Source organism: Saccostrea cucullata, unplaced genomic scaffold, assembly GCF_032062105.1.
Source record: "Saccostrea cucullata isolate Sc308-1 unplaced genomic scaffold, CSIRO_AGI_Scuc_v1 ctg333, whole genome shotgun sequence".
NCBI lineage: Eukaryota > Metazoa > Mollusca > Bivalvia > Ostreida > Ostreidae > Saccostrea > Saccostrea cuccullata.
Genome location: NW_026930396.1, coordinates 36454 through 54554, shown reverse-complemented (window position 1 = coordinate 54554; position 18101 = coordinate 36454). Strand labels below are relative to the sequence as shown.

The window sequence follows — 18101 nt, the reverse complement described above, 5'->3', positions numbered from 1 at the left end:
GGGGGGGGGGGGGGGGGGGCTAGAAGGCAGGGGGTCTGTTGGCTGTACTGAAGAAAAAGGCGGTTATTGTTACCTAACAACAAAGCTTTATGACAAAAGTTATGACTTTAACTTTTCAATCGTCGACTTCCCTTACATCCCTATCACATGCATATTTGTTTTATGTCTCTCAGTTGATTTGATAGATAAGAACATGCTCTACGTTACTTTGTTAAAACCCTTATTATTGAAGGAACCAAACGTTTCCTTGGGTATGCCCGAGATAAACAGCACCCCTCCCCAAGAAATGAGTCTTATATTGACCAAAAATGTGAGGACAGAACCTACGAAATTCATCAAAGGGCAAGGTAGGATAACGGCCAAATCTGGCCCCTTATTTGATGTAAAGACTGGTAAAAATGTGATAGTTTGTAGTTAAGAACTTAAAATGATGCTTGCTTTAAAACCAGCACTAATTAAGATTAAAGCTTACATGGAAGTCACTAGAGGGTGCAGAAGTAGGACATTTATCGAATTTCCTCCATTCTGGTAGAATTTTATCATATTTCAGATACTTTTCTCTTCGGAAAACATAGAGCACAAGATTGCCTATCTGAGATTTTTACACATAAACCATCTGATACTAGTTGATAAAATATATAAATTTGGTAGATAGGCAAGCTTGTGCTCTAAGTTTTCATTAACAGAATGCGCTGTAAAATTGATGAAAAATTGCATAAAAATGATAAAATTCGAAAATTGACCTATTTTCTGACCTCTGTGTATTCCAAAACTTAAAACCAACTCATTTTGTGTCAGGGATGATAACAGGTTTTTATGTATAAACTGTTGCATCAATCTGAAAGACACAAAAAAATCATGGGCCAAAAACGGGCTTTACCCTATCCTGTCCTTTAACATTCAATAAGGAAATGTACTCACTAGCACAATTTATCCAGGAACTAGTCTCCTGATTCACAAGGCATGTTTTCATAAATTGAGAGATACCAGCTGTTAAACACAGCAATACTGCAAAAGCTATAGAATCCCAATAAAAATATCCAGTTACATAGTTCTATAACACTTTTAATCTCCATCATAATTCTTCATTCTTTCCATAAAAGAAAGTAACTTTATTTTAATTAGATAACAACATTCATTATTGCACGAGTGTAATATGTTTACCTTCAACATTTGATCAACACAATAACAATACAATAATACAACTTCTTGCCATTGTGAAAATTCTATTACTTGCTTCAATATAATCCTAGTATAGAAAATATGAAAATTGTGAGGGCTTTGTCCTCCAAAGTAACCCTTGAAAATATACACGTACATGCATTAGCAACTTATGAAATTGTATGTGAAATGGAGAACAATTAAATATCTACCTTTGATATATAAGGAAGAGACAATTTTAACTAAGTAAGTAACATGTACATGTATATATGATATATATAGAAATAGCAGAGACAGTTTCAGTGAACTCAAACCTTGTGAATGACAATCTCATTGCAAAATAATTTACAATATATAATAAAGTACATATTAAATCCTGTAAAAGAACAATTCTAACATTCATGGAAATAATGAGTAGAGTAGAACAATACATAACATATTTTAATATTATATCACAGAACAATCTTTGGCAAACTGTGTTCTCAAATAAAGCTCGTATAAACAAACAACAATGAGGAATTTATTCCGACAAACAATCATTTTTCCTTCCCTTCAAAAGATAATTGCTAAAGTACAATATCATAACAATATAAAATAAATCAACAATAAATGGAATGTTAAAGAAAGTATTAAGAGAAAGACTTTTAAGCTGGAATACTTGACTTACAAAGAATAACAATTACTCACTCTAGTATCAAGAATATCTTACATGCATTCAAGTACCTTTTCTTTCACAATACAGTCAAAATGCTTTAGCATAATGCAATACATTTCTTTTCAATATAACAACACAGTAAAACATGCTTTTAGCGTACATGTTACGTCGGCGAAAAAACATTTATGGTATGATTTTTGTCTCGCCTGCGACGAATGTCGCGAAGCGAGACATAGCGACCATAGATTCCGTCGTCGTCGTCGTCGTCGGCGTCCAACTTTTGGTTAACCCAAATGTCAAAGTTTTATAAACTGCAATAACTTTCTCAAATTTTATTCAGTCTTCTTGAAATTTGGACACAATATTCAGTATGGATAAAAATTTATATCCCAAGTATGATTTTGAAAAAAAAAATTCAAATTTTTCCGTATTTTTTCCTTAAGTTGGACTTAGTTTTTTCATGATAATTTATGGTGAAGACCTATATTCCAGCAACTATAAGTTATAGGGATATGATAATTAGTCAGTGGATACATCATGGGTAACCACAAACGTCAGTACCAGAATTAGGTCATCTTGACCTACATTTTTCTGCATGAGTGACTTTGGTTAAATTTTTGGTGGAGGTCCATATCTCAGCATCTATAACTTATAATGGCATGATGATTTGTCATTGTACAGGTTATAAGTAACCAACAACATCAGTACCAGAATTAGGTCATTTTGACCTACATTTTTCTGCATGAATGACTTTGGTTAAATTGATAATGGAGGTTCATATTTCAGCAACTATAACTTATAGTGGCATGATAGTTAGTCAGTGGATACATCATGGGTAACCACAAACGCCTGTACCAGAATTAGGTCATCTTGACCTACATTTTTCCGCATGAGTGACTTTGCATAAATTTATGGTGGAGGTCCATATCTCAGCAACTATAACTTATAGTGGCATGATAATTTGTCAGTCTACACATCATGGGTAACCAACAATATCAGTACCATAATTAGGTAATCTTCACCTACATTTTCTGCATGAATGACTTGATACATATACAGTGGATTTGATTTCAAAATGCAAGTTCAAATTATTGCGACTCATAACACGTTGCAATATTCGCAATAATAAAAACATCACAATAATTTGTGAATTTACAGGGTATATGTATATATATATAAATGCCAATATAATCGCCAAGGGATTAGATATTAAGTCAGCTGTTCCATTTCTTTATTATTGTATTTTTGAGTTATTCCTTCTGAAATGTCAATAAATGCTTCAGTTTATCAGACAATCATTTCTTACTAACCACAGCGACAGCAGGCGAGACACAGGGTTGCGGGCAACCCTTACGTACTTTTTTATAAACATTATTGGGTGAACATGGATTTGATAACTTATTAATAAATTTTACACTAAAAGGGTAAGTAAGTATATCCAGTTGGCTCTGTTTATTTATGTGTAGACCAATCAAATGGCAGTCATATTTGTGTAATTGCAAGAGTCATTGGTCAGAGCCAGGAAAAGAGGACAGTCTATAACTTTGTATTGAAGATTAGACCAGTAGTAAACAGAAAAAATCTAATATGTCAAATTCTATAACTGGTTTATTTTTTAGAATCAGTAGTTGACAGGATCAGATTATGCTACTGCAAGGGTTGTTCATAAGAACCAGTTATAGAGGGCATCACATGCTAAGTGGGTTGTTGGTTAGAACCAGTTGTTGACATCAGAACCAGCAGCTAACTGAACCAGTCTGTATATCTCGGTCACTGAATAGAACCAGTTGTTGCTTGACTAGCTTGCTGATTAGAACCAGTAGTTGACAGGATCAGGATCAGTCTGTTTGACTAGGTAGTTGACAGGATCAGTTTAATTGACTAGGTTGTTGATATGAACCATTTGTTGTCAAGACCAGTTTGTATAGCTGGGTTGTTGATTAGAACCAGTAGTTGACAGGATCAGTCTGTTTGACTAGGTAGTTGACAGGATCAGTTTCTTTGACTGGGTTGTTGATATGAACCATTTGTTGTCAAGACCAGTTTGTATAGCTGGGTTGTTGATTAGAACCAGTAGTTGACAGGATCAGTCTGTTTGACAAGGCTGTTGATTAGAACTAGTAGTTGACAGGATCAGTTGTTTGACTGTTTTATTGATTACAACCAGTAGTTGACAAGATTAATTTTTTTGACTAGGTTGTTGATTAGAAACAGCAGTTGACAGGATCAGTTTGTTTGACTAGGTTGTTGATTGGAACCAGCAGTTGACAGGATCCGGATTGGTTGACTGGGTTGTTGATTAGATCTAGTAGTTGACAGGATTAGTTTGTTTGACTAGGTTGTTGATTTGAATCAGTAGTTGACAGGACCAGTTTGCATAACTAGGTTGTTGATTAGAACCAGTAGTTGACAGGACCAGTTTGTATAGGTGGGTTGTTGATTAGAACCAGTAGTTGACAGGGCCAATCACACTGGTTTGGAATAGGATAAGTAGAATAAAAGCCCCTAAGACCAGAATAGCTATAAGATACTGTGGCAGAATGGGTATATGGAAAAGCTTCGCCTGTAAAAAAAAATCATCATATTTAATTCCATTAAAAGTAATTTGGAAAACCAAAAAATATATGTTACAAAGATCACTTTATATTTTAACTAGCTTTGTGCTTCTGATCTCTATTTTCCTCATAAAGCCCTATTCTTTCATGCTATTAAAAGTCAGGATTTTCTCTTTATGTTTTATTTAGAGCTTATTGATATTAATCAACCAATAAGCAAGTGTACTGCAAAACTAACTCAGAGAAATAAATCAAGAAACATTGCACTTTTTTGTGCACAATTAATACACACTTTTCTCAATTGGTGGCACTGTAGCTCTCCGGTCTGTCAATATATTTTTTTTTTTTGGCGAGCTATGTTCTGCAGCTAAATTCTATTGTCTTCAGATTGAAAAAATACACGTAAATATGCTCAATATCTGCTTGTTTTTAATTTTTAAAAAAATTATTTTTGTCAGTGAAGCACGCTGTATGTATATGAAACCATGTGACAAAAACAATCCTAACTTTTGATAGCATGATAGATCAAGGGTTTGTGAGGAGATAAAAGGAATCAAAATCACTTGAAATAGAGATGGCTGTATGAGAATCAAGATCTATCACATTTCTGCTTTACCTTCATCCTTGCTTGGCTGACAAATAAAATGAAAGAATCCAGCTCTAACTGTGAGGAATTCTTGTATCCAAACACTCTCATCTCTAAAGCTATCTTCTTCATTCTCATGGATACTGAATTTACCCGAGCTGCCTGTACAATTAACAAAAACAACCATCTAAAATAATTTGTCAATGTGATTATATTCAATATATATTTTATAAATATAAATCATGTACATGACTGACTTCATGTCATACCCCAATAAAACTCTAAAAATGATATTTCATTTCTTAAGTATTATGAAAAATTATTCATTATTTTTCTATGCATTACCTGATACAATGGACCAATAAGAATGAAAAGCCACACCAAAGGGAAACAACTCCTGTAGACCCATACTTTTATGGAATCATTTTTGTTCAACACAAGAATACAGACACCTGAAATATTGTAATCATATATGTGATTCTGTATCTATCTAGCCAACTTTAACAATTTTGTAAGGAATTTCAGTCAGTCTTGTAGGCGTTGATTTTTTTAAAATGATATATAAAAAATATTACGAAACCACTTTGAGTGAGTATCTGAGTTTGATTTACCTATGATTGTCAACTCTGCAAAAATGACTGATATTAGAGCCGTCATTCTTGCAACAGGACCATTTAGTAAACCAACATTTTGTTTGATGAAAAGAATGTCCTGTTAATAAAAACAAACAATTATATTGAAGCATGCATTGCAGAAATCCATACATAAGATATACTTCTTGTGAAAAAAATATAACTCAAAATGTATTTTAATGATACTTGTTAAATCAATTAATGCAGACAATTGGAATAAATGTTTGTCATGTCAATAGTTAATGAAGGCAAACTTTGGAGAGAAATCAAGACTGATGTAGTCTAACCTTCATTGCTGCCTTGAGCTCGGTAGATTTTTCCTGCAATCTCAGGGCTAGTCCCCGTATATAAAATAGAACCATTTCACAGTGTGTCACATAGTTAGCTATCACTGCTAAAGTCACAGAATTCAACATCAGAATCCCCAACAATTCAAAACTAAACAGCACCCAGTGAACACTCTTTCTGGAAAGAGAAATACAAGGTTTTGTAAAGGTGAATATCTTTCATTTACATTTGTCATAAAGATTGAAAAATTAGTTCAGAAAAATAAAATTCTTACCCCATTTTTTGAAAGAAGAGAAGTTGTGGGAAATTAAAGGCATACTCATAGAGGCCTTGCATGACTAGTGTTATTGCCACCCAAATAGCACCAATTGCCATTAATATCCTGGAAATCAAATAAAGCAAGTAAAAAGTGATTCAACATGTACTGAAAACAAGACATTGGTCAACTCATATAACATGCAGTATTTCAATCTGTTTGACAATACAAACCTAAGTTTTTTGATCATCTTTTGCTGAGAAGCTGACCGACTATAGGAAGGTGTTGCTTGTAAGAAAACCTGAAAATATAATAAATGTTGGTTCAAGATCAGGAAGGCACTGATACAGTATTATATAACTCTTTATAACTGATATAATTCTAAATATTGCCTGCATATATAGACTTTTAAAATGTTGTAATAATGTGGATTGACATACTTATTAAATAGAACAAATACATGCACTGCAAATACCATTCCTTTTATAGTACAACAATATGATCCAATTATGTGTTGAACACTCACCTTCTCCATAATGGCATATAACTGCTCATTCTCCTGAATTCTAAAGTGAATCATTCCCATAATGTATGCCACAAAGTGTAGAATATTTGGAATGACATAGGTGGTGATGATATGCCTGCATGCCTCGGGGCGCTCCGCTGGGCCAATCTTGCGCATGCTCGTGAGATTCTTTATTAAGGGGAGGGAGAGAGTTACGAGACCCCCCTCTGTAGCTGCTGTACTGTTATCGGCCTCTGGTGATACTGGAGATGTAGTGGTAGGGGTGGTAGCAACCTAATTTTAATGAATATGAATTTATTTGGATATGCATACATAAATATTTGGACAATTTCAACTACATTGTTTGAAACTTGATAGGTTAGTCTATATAGTGAAGGACAGAAACTTCTGACATGATTGAATAGCTCTCATTAATATAAACAATAAGAAGTTTATGAATTTAAACAAAAATAGTTTTGAACAGTTTCTTTTATACTGATCTTAATTAAATAACAGAGTTTAATGGAGGAAAATAGAAAATAAAAGAAGGGGGTGGGGTGGGGGGCTAAAAAACATACATTAAGACATGATGAAATATATTCTGAGATCAAATAGAGTTATGTCCCCTTACCTGAGTATCCTTGTGAAGATCAAGCTTCCACTGACAAGCAACAATTTCATAAACATAGGTATATAATAACAAACACACGACACACACAGGGTACACAACATTCAAAACACTCCATCTCTTACTGCCAAAGTTCACTGACTCTCTGCCGAACCCCCTCCATCCTATCTAAAATGTATATAAATATAGATATGTTAGGATGAACACACAAGAGTGACAACAAGATATGTCCAGGTGGCTAATCCAGTCTCTATCTGTATCATACTGCCAAAATAACAGACAATATGTGAATTATTCCAAAAAGTTTCCACCATCTGTTAATTATAATACTATATGAGTATCTAATTACAGTTGGTACATTATTTATCATTTTAATTTTTGTTTGAAATACTGATTAATCCAATCTTTTTAATTATTAATGTATATATAGATAATGATCAGTGAGAGTTAACAGAATACTTACAAACATGAGAAGTCTCCAGTAGGGTCGGAGCACCAGTTGTTTACACCTTTTGAGTGTAGTGGTCGTCAGGTTTAGACTCTCCTCCCCATCCAGTATATCAGCTATCTGTAACATATATACATAAAATATTATATATATATTACTGTGGGTGGTCAATAAATCTTCTGTACAACCCACATCTGAAGACATGCAAATTATATATTTCAAATGTATGCAATGATATGTGACCATCAAAGTCATCTGGCCTGCTGGAAGAAAGTGAAAGAGAGGGGGGTTCCACAGTTGCCGCTCCAAATGTAATAACTAATCTCACCAGAGAGTTATATTTAAATGCATGGACAAGGTAAAAGTATATAAAATTTAACAACTTTCCTTCATAAATTAAACTTCCCAAACAGAAATAGAAAAGTCACAGGAGAAAGTTGTCTATGTGACAGCATTTAAACAAATTAAGTTAACTTTTATGTGAGCAGTACTCATATTTCTCACATGCTGTAAAAAATAACTTATTATCTGAAAACAATAGAAATTAACATTTAAAATATTGTACTCATAAATGGAACACATTTTGTATAAAATTACAAAGTTCAATAACTGATACTTTTTCAAAAATCATCAAAAATCAAAAGCCAAGCAGCATGCATATATCTTATATATGTACAATTCATCTGCAAAATATTAATTGAGCTTTTAAAGTATCTTGAAAACTGTAGGGGCTTTCCTGACAATTAAATAATGTACCCAATATGGAGTATTTTTCATAAAAATGAGTAAGTTTAAGAACTGCAGGCATTGTTCTCATAAAAAAAATTATTTAAAAATAATGCATAGAAATTTCACCCACACAATTACTCAGATTTTTTTCCCACTATTGAATACAGATACTCCACATTAAACTTTATCTACATAGGCACAATTAATACCAATGGATACTAGTGACCACTTGTAAGCAGGCTTAACTTATCTGGTCATCGGTATTTGTGTACATTAAGTAATCAGTAAATAAACAAGTTGAAGGTCAGAATTTTTCTCTCAAAAATAACAAGAGGCCCATGGGCCACATCACTCACCTGAGAAGCTTTGACCATTCTGTTCTTTACCAGATTTCCCCCTTGTAATACATAATGCATCCCCACCCGACCCCACTGATCATAATTTAGACATTTTGAAATCTAAACTACCCCAGCATCCTTCCACGTGCACATAAGTTTCAGCTTTTCTGGCCCACTGGTTCTTCAGAAGAAGATTTTCAAAGATTTTTCCTATATATTTCTATGCAAAACTTTGATTCCCCATTGTGGCCCCACCCTTTCCCCGGGGGTCATGATTTGATCAATTTAGAATCTACACTATCCCAGGATGCTTCCATATAAGTTTCAGCTTTTCTGGCCCAGTGGTTCTTGAGAAGATTTTCAAAGATTTTTCCTATATATTTCTATGTAAAACTTTGATTCCCCATTGTGGCCCCGCCCTTCCCCCAGGGGTCATGATTAGAACAATTTAAAATCTTCATTATACCAGGATGCTTCCACATAAGTTTCATCTTTTCTGGCCCAGTGGTTCTTGAGAAGAAGATTTTCAAAGATTTTTCCTATATATTTCTATGTAAAACTTTGATTCCCCATTGAACAATTTAGAATCTATACTACCCCAGAATGCTTCCACATAAGTTTCAGCTTTTCTGGCCCACTGTTCTTGAGAAGAAGATTTTCAAAGATTTTTCCTATATATTTCTATGTATAACTTTGATTCCCCATTGTTGCCCCGCCCTTCCCCCAGGGGTCATGATTTGAACAATTTAAAACAATGCATACACTTCCCCTAGAATGCTTCCACATAAGTTTCAGCTTTTAAATACTGGCCCAGTGGTTCTTGAGAAGAAGATTTTTTAATGACCCCACCCTATTTTTGTCTTTTCTTGATTATCTCCCCTTGTGAGGGGACTTGGCCCTTTATTTTAACAATTTAAATTTCCCTTCACCCAAGGATGTTTTGTACCAAGTTTGGTCAAAATTGACCCAGTGGTTCTTGAGAAGAAGTTGAAAATGTGAAAAGTTTACAGACGGACAGACAGACGGACGGACAGACAGACGCACAGACATACGGACGGACGACAGACAAAATGTGATCAGAAAAGCTCACTTGAGCCTTCGGCTCAGGTTAGCTAAAAACATGGTGGCCTGATGCTCATGGGCCTTGAAGGTCAACTGAGTGTCATGAGCTTCTCAGGCCATGACTACTTTGGACCCACCTGCAACTGCATGGAACTCTGGACTAACAAAAGTTTTATGTTATATAATATTATGTTATATAATATGTGTAAGTCAGTCTCTCATCATTATCATATTCATTTATTAAGGAATATCGAAGATACTCGGTACACTGTATAACATTAAATCTCATTGTCAACTGCTTATTATATTCATTCCACCAATTTACTGTCAAAGCAAAGTCAAGATTATGCAAACAGTTTTGTAAAAATTGCCACGCACAGGTCAAGAAACTAAGTATTGAATTTTCAGTATATATGTACATGTATGTTCAACTTTAAACTCTATTTTTGGGCCTGAATGTGTGCCAAGGGGCGTGCATGTTACAATTATGAGTATATATAAAAGGATTAATTAATAAATAAGAACTCATTGAAAGTTATGTATTCACAACTTACAGTGCTTCATCTACTGCTGTGAAATCACTAATTTTCGTGGGGGGTTAATTTCGTTGTTTTCTAGGCATGGAGAGACCCTCAAATTCACGACAACCCAGAAATGTAAAATTTCATATGCGTTATTACTCAACGCTTCTCCAACCTTGAAATCAAATCCCAACAAAACAATATTTTTTCTCAAACCTCGAAAATTTGACCTCATGAAAAAATGTGATTCTACAACATAAAACTATACTGTGATTTTGTAAGACATTGATGATAATAGATGACATATACAGATATAATAGGGTACTTATATCTCTCCTTATGATGCACAGACAGACATACAGACAATAGAGTACTTACATCCACTCTAACAGTACTGCTATTATTGGATCCCCCTGACCTATCGCTGGCATTCTGGAGCTCATTTTCCTGCTGTGTCATGCCACTATCACACATCACAATGTACGAATTGTGTGCATTGTTCTCCGTCTTTGGTTTTCTTACATCGTCGTCTTCTATGAGTTCCTCCTGAAAAGGCATAGTCACTGAATTAAAACACTTATAACAGTACAGTTACTACTAATGGAGAGTAACTGTAACACACAAGGATCAAATAAACATGCAAGCATAAACAAAAAACTCATTATAAATGTCAGTGACCACTAAGTACTTATAACTACTTCAGATCTAAGCTGACTCATTTAAAATTATACTTCATCTTATAACATTTTTAAAGATCTTTTTCCATCGGATGTACAATTATTTGTATCTGTTCTCTTAAAATCACACCTAATCAAAATAATTATTGCTTCATAGTCTCATGTTTCAAGATGATATCAAGTTACATTGCTTATATATATAATTATACATGTAGGGTGAGCATATTATCAAAATTAATTTATAACCAAGTAATTCATAAATTGATAAATAAATAAATAATATGCTAATATTCTTATCAATTTAAGACATGTTAATTGACTTGAGAATTTTTGCAGAAAGTCCTTGATACTTAGAAATCTCACCTGCAAATTGGAGTATCCCATGGATAGCATTGTACAATAGACACAACTCAATAAAAAATTTAAACAAAAGTCACAACTTCAATTAAATTCTCCATATAATTTAATTACTGATCATAAGATTTGGAGATGGCTAGATTCAGAGTTCCAGGGCTGGTTACAACCAACTACTTCCAATCATCTGCACTTTATGTAAGCCGTATCAATTTTTAAGCGTTATCTTTGTACGATCTAGTACAGGGTGCGTGATACCCGTAAACGTGCCCGTGTAATAATGACCCCAGGATTATTGCTCCCTAGGTCATCTATCTTTATCTAATGTTTGTTACAAAGTCAATGTTCTGATGAGAGAGAAAATGAGGTATACGATCTTTGTCCATTATCTGAGAGCTGTACATATAATATATATATGTCAATGACCATGTTAATTCTTCCACATATATTAATGTGAATTATCAGACTAGTGCATTTTTATTAAATGAATGTGATCTAATAATTATAACTGAGATAACCTATGTAAACTCCTGGTTATCAGTAGACAGTATATAGAGGTGGATATTGGACCCAGTCTCTCTATGTCCTGACTGACAAGGTCCTACACGTGTATAGAGAGAATTTATCCCAGTCTTTAATGCTATAAAAAGATTGAAGACGAACCTCAATTCTGATTAAGATTTGTATTAAAGATTTATTGATGCCACTGCAAGTTCAAAGTCAACTGCAGGTACAGAATATCAATCTAAAAAAAATTTGTTCCTTTGCTACATGCATGCATGAGGCATGAATTTCTGATGGAATATTCTGCATTTTCACATAAAAGCATTCATTACTGTCAAAGAAAAATGAAAATTAATTTAATGTATTTGTTTGAGAAATGGCCAAGGTCCAAGGAGTAACCAGAAGACTCCGTCGAGACTGTAGCTCTACCGGTTTGTACCTATAACAAAGGAAGAGAAAAGTAGCAGTTGGGACTTCAAACTTTACAACACCAATAAATAGAATAATGACCCTTGACGCTCATCAAAACAAGAGGCCCAATTATAGGTCACCTGAGTATTGTGCAACAACTTTCAAACAATTAAATTTGGTCATTTTTAAACCGGAGGCCATGAAATTCACAATTTACAATTTTGAAAGAGGCACCATTGCTTATCATAATTATTAACTTAGCATGCTTACTATAGACTATTTACTTAATACCCAGAGGTAGATCAGAGTAACAAAGAGAAAATGCACTTCCACTTTATAACCAGTTGTACACCTCAAAAGGAACCATGACCCAGGGCCATATATTTCAAAATTTTGTTTTATCATAAAATGGTTATTAATACCAAAGAGCAGATTTCAAAGCATTAATTTATTTTCAGGCTATGTAACCAACCCCCCCCCCCTTTTGGGGGCATTAAAAACCACTTTACTAGATGCACCTTTCTTCATCATAAATATATATATACACATTGACTTAAAACCCAGAAGCAAAGAAAAATATTTACAAAGAATAAATGTATTTTTACTATATAATCCATTGGAGCCCCGCCCTAACACCAGAACCCCTGACCCTGGGGCCATAAAATTCACAAATCTGGAAGAGGCACTCTTGCTCATCATGACTATGTGCTTAGTTAGTGTATTTAATACCCAGGAGCAGAGAAGAAGATTTTCAAAGAAATAATGCATTTTCACTATATAATCTATAGAGCCCCGCCCTAACACCAGAACCCCTGACCCTGGGGCCATAAAATTCACAATTTTGGAAGAGGCATCTTTGCACAAAATGACTATGTGCTTAGTTTATTTAATATTCAGGAGCAGAGAGGAAGATTTTCAAAGATTTAATGTATTTTCACTATACAATCAAAACACCAAAACCCCTGACCCTGGGGCCATGAAATTCACAATTTTGGAAGAAACACTCTTGCTCATCATAACTATGTGCTTAGTTAGTGTATTTAATACCCAGGAGCAGAGAAGAAGATTTTCAAAGAAATAATGCATTTTCACTATATAATCTATAGAGCCCCGCCCTAACACCAGAACCCCTGACCCTGGGGCCATAAAATTCACAAATCTGGAAGAGGCACTCTTGCTCATCATAACTATGTGCTTAGTTAGTTTATTTAATACCCAGGAGCAGAGAAGAAGATTTTCAAAGAAATAATGCATTTTCACTATATAATCTATGTATACCCTAACACCAGAACCCCTGACCCTGGGGCCATAAAATTCACAATTTTGGAAGAGGCACTCTTGCTCATCACATGTGCTTAGTTAGTGTATTTAATACCCAGGAGCAGAGAAGATATTTTCAAAGATATAATGCATTTTCACTATATTATCTACATGAGCTAACACCAGAAACACCCTGGGGCCATAAAATTCACAAATCTGGAAGTACTCTTGCTCATCATAACTATGTGCTTAATTTGTTTATTAAATACCCAGGAGCAGAGAAGAAGATTTTCAAAGAAATAATGCATTTTCACTATATAATCTATAGAGCCCCGCCCTAACACCAGAACCCCTGACCCTGGTCCCATGAAATTCACAAATCTGGAAGAGGCACTCTTGCTCATCATAACTATGTGCTTAGTTAGTGTATTTAATACCCAGGAGCAGAGAAGAAGATTTTCAAAGAAATAATGCCTGGGTTATTTTCACTTTATAATCTATAGAGCCCCGCCCTAGCACTAGAACCCCTGACCCTGGGGCCATGAATTTCACAATTTTGGTAGAGGACTCAATGCTCATTACATTCATGCCAATAGTTTGCCTGCTTGATGTCCAGGAGTAAAGAAGAAGATTTTTAAAGATTTCATTAATTTTCGTGGTTTTGGCCCCACCCCTCAGGCCCCAGGGGGGCCGGGACCATGAAATTGTTTTGTTCCCCTCCACCCATAGATGCTGTATACCAAATTTGGTTGAAATTGGTTCAGTGGTTTCAGAGAAGAAGCTGAAAATGTTCAAATGTTAACACACGACACACGACGCACGACGACAGACGAAAACGGATAGCAATAGGTCACCTGAGCTACTCAGGTGACCTAATAAAAACCGATGCAGAGAATTAAGTATCTTAGTATAGTCTACTTGTGTGCCAAGTTATATTGAAATCGGACTAAAACTGTAGAAAGAGTAGCATTTTGAAAGATTTTCACAAAAATTTCTATTTTTAGTAACCACGGCAACACTGTTCATCGAAATCAAAAACCGATATACAGAATAATTATATATCTTAGTGTAGTCTACTTGTGTGCCAAGTTATATTGAAATCGGACTAAAACTGTAAGAGGAGTAGCATTTTGAAAGAATTACACAGAAATTTCTATTTTTAGTAACCAAGGCAACACCATTCATCGAAATCAAAAACCGATGCACAGAATTATGTATCTTAGTGTAGTCTACTTGTGTGCCAAGTTATATTGAAATTAGACCAAAACTGAAGGAGGAGTATCATTTTGAAAGAATTTCACAGAAATTTCTATTTTTAGTAACCATGGCAACACCGTTCATCGAAATCAAAAACCGATGCACAGAATTATGTATCTTAGTGTAGTTACTTGTGTGCCATTATATTGAAATTAGACCAAAACTGTAGGAGGAGTATCATTTTGAAAGAATTTCACAGAAATTTCTATTTTTAGTAACCATGGCAACACCGTTCATCGAAATCAAAAACCGATGCACAGAATTATGTATCTTAGTGTAGTCTACTTGTGTGCCAAGTTATATTGAAATTAGACCAAAACTGTAGGAGGAGTAGCATTCTGAAAGATTTTCACAAAAATTTCTATTTTTAGTAACCACGGCAACACCGTTCATCGAAATCAAAAACCGATACACAGAATAATTATATATCTTAGTGTAGTCTACTTGTGTGCCAAGTTATATTGAAATCGGACTAAAACTGTAGAAAGAGTAGCATTTTGAAACAATTTCACAGAAATTTCTATTTTTAGTAACCATGGCAACATCGTTCATCGAAATCAAAAATTGATGCACAGAATTATGTTTCTTAGTGTAGTCTACTTGTGTGCCAAGTTATATTGAAATCGGACCAAAACTGTAGGAGGAGTATCATTTTGAAAGAATTCCACTGAAATTTCTATTTTTAGTAACCATTGCAACACCGTTTATTGAAATCAAAAACCGATGCACAGAATTATGTAACTTAGTGTAGTCTACTTGTGTGCCAAGTTATATTGAAATCGGACCAAAATAGGAGGAGTAGCATTTTGAAAAATTGTTTACAGACAGACAGACGGATGGACGACGGACGCATTACTATCGCATAAGCTCTTCTGGTCTCTGACCAGTAGAGCTAAAAATTAAAGATTCTTTTAAAATGATCATACATATGTGTATCACTTTTGCAATTTGCAAAGGGGTGACACCACAAACATTTCAGGTGAGATATGGAAAAAATTAATGCCTGTGCTCTTGAGCTCAGAAAACTATGAAATGCATAGTTATCATGGTTACTTGTTGTCCTTTTTCATCCACAGTTGTAATCATTCTGAGGGGTTGGAAATGTTCGAAAGCTAAGTTAAAATAATTGAAGCAAGCTAGAGCATGGTTTAACTAAATCAATATTATTGCATACACTAAAATTCAAAAGAAATGCAACAAGCGTTAAAAGTGTTAACTACAAATATATGAATTTTATGTAATGATATTTACAACTTAGCTCAGATTTTAACAGTATTAGGTAAAACTTGATTCAGAACTTCAGAGATTTGATTGAAATGTTTAACATTTTTTATCATAGAAAGAAACAGATAACAATTAATGCAGACAAACACGGTGCAAGTCTGACATACACAACTGAATTATATTATTATAATCCATCATTAGAAACCCACAGTTGGTCTCGCTTCTCTTAAGAGATAAGAGAAACAAGACCGACTGTGGGTTTCCAACGATGTATTATGATGCACTAAGTTCTTCAGTCTTTTGCTCTGAGTGAAAGAAGTATTCTCCCGCTTTTTTGAAGTTCCAGGGACTGTCATTTAAACTATTAAATGAGATGTATGACCATAATGATCCATAGAGGCAATATGTAGTGTATACATGTATTTTCATCTGCATCTCTAAATTAATTTTAAGAATTTCAAGTTTCAAATAGTTTTTCTATATACATGTAACAAGTCCATGTAATTTTTGAATGGCCTTTGTACATGTTGTATATATGCAAGTCTACTCCAAGTCTACTGTCTACCATTCTAAAATATGATAAGTTAGGTGTTCAAACATCCATGCAATTTGAACCATGCAGTCAGGAATTGTCTCTTTCCGGCATCAAACAATTAAGCATGGGATCCAAAATGTGCTGCAGAAATTTTATTGACAGATAAGAATAATGCACAGGTCTGTATTTTGATTGCATATGTTTACAGTCTATATTTCAGAGTTCTCGTAAGAGTTTATAAAAAAAATTAGACATAAATGAATTCTACCAACAATTTCGCACATATATTTGAATTTTAAAAATCTAAAATTATCTTTGCTGAATTTATAAGACATGCATTGCTCTAAACATGCTATAGTATATGAAACAATAAAAATTATTATGACATCAATGCCCAGAAGTATTGATGCAGGTCAATATTTAATTTTTTTTTAGTTGTGTGGTGGTCAGCCAATTCGATTGCCGGTGGCCAGAAAGCTCAGTCAGTAGAGCACCTGACTGACCCGTTACATTTGGTCCCAGGCCATGCCCTGGAACTGACATGTGAGAGGCCTGCCAGGAATGAGCTGGGTTAAGGTCTTTGAGGGAACAAAGACCTTTAAGGAGGGATGAATGTGGCGGTCAGCAGGTTTCAACTGCCGGTGGCCAGATAGCTTGGTTGGTAGAGCACCTGACTGGAGATTTAGGGGGCCCAGGTTCGAATCCTGGTCCTTTCTGCTGCATTTTTCTCCTCTTCCATTACAATGTATCAATTTTTAAGTCATAAATGGAAAAGACCATATATTTTCATTATAGTTTACCTTACTATGTGGTTATTTCTTCGCATTTTTATGGTTCATTTAAATTATCTTTTTCTTTTTAACTAACAATGTATTATTTTTTACTAATTTTTATCTTTTTGTAAATATATTAAAGTCGGTTAAAGACCTATCACAGCTCATGTTATTTCTGTTATACTGTGTATATTATTAGCCGACAATAAATAAAATTTACTTGACTTGATGATTTAAATTTTTCTTGATTGCATATTTACATAAAACAATGTAAGATTTATTCAAAGTTCTCCCTAATAAATTCAAATAAAACAGCAATACAGTTATTTAAACTAAAATATATTGACAACATATTTATTTAAAGCGATGTTGACAAATAGTTGACCAAACAAAACAACTGTCTGCTTCGAAATTTAAAAATCCAAATCACTCCCACTGACCTTTCGTATATAACTATCAATTGCTTTTAAATTCAAAATGAAACTTGGGTTGTATAGAACTGCATTAATAAGTTCTTGCAATTATAAACAAATTATGTAATTTAAATGACACATTCTTAATCGGTGACAAGCACTTTCAAGCAGTGAAACTCAAAACTCACCAACTTCTCATAGTCCATTTCCCGCAAATAATTTAGAGTGACTCCCCTTGGTTAATTTCGACGAAAATATCCACCAGGTGTTAACTAGGATTTCATTGGATGAAGTAAAAGTCATCAGCCAATCAACTACTGCCATTGGCG

The 18101-nt window shown here is 34.2% G+C and overlaps 1 protein-coding gene across 2 annotated transcripts; it reads right to left on the bottom strand.

Moving 5' to 3' along the window:
- Positions 1 to 3180: 3180 nt before the first annotated feature.
- LOC134228416 (uncharacterized) lies at positions 3181 to 18041 on the bottom strand. 2 transcript variants are annotated; one of them, XM_062710067.1, is made up of 12 exons: positions 17961 to 18041; positions 10743 to 10910; positions 7730 to 7834; positions 7270 to 7434; positions 6660 to 6932; positions 6367 to 6434; positions 6152 to 6259; positions 5877 to 6054; positions 5569 to 5668; positions 5303 to 5409; positions 4988 to 5119; positions 3181 to 4379 (listed from the first exon to the last, which is right to left on the bottom strand). In XM_062710067.1, the coding sequence occupies exons 1-12, from the start codon at positions 17976 to 17978 to the stop codon at positions 4257 to 4259; spliced, it is 1545 nt and encodes a 514-aa protein (XP_062566051.1). In that variant the 5' UTR covers positions 17979 to 18041; the 3' UTR covers positions 3181 to 4256. The 2 variants fall into 2 exon arrangements, with proteins under 2 accessions (XP_062566051.1, XP_062566050.1); XM_062710066.1 differs by lacking the exon at positions 17961 to 18041 and adding an exon at positions 11405 to 11593.
- Between the last annotated feature and the right edge of the window lie 60 nt (positions 18042 to 18101).

Coding starts and splice junctions, on each gene's coding strand:
- LOC134228416 (XM_062710066.1), bottom strand. CDS start 11,434: ATGCTATCCATGGGATACTCCAATTTGCAG. Junction 7,835..10,742: donor GCAGTACTGTTAGAGTGGAT/GTAAGTACTCTA, acceptor TATATGTTACAG/ATAGCTGATATACTGGATGG. Junction 5,120..5,302: donor TTATTGGTCCATTGTATCAG/GTAATGCATAGA, acceptor TTAATTGTACAG/GCAGCTCGGGTAAATTCAGT.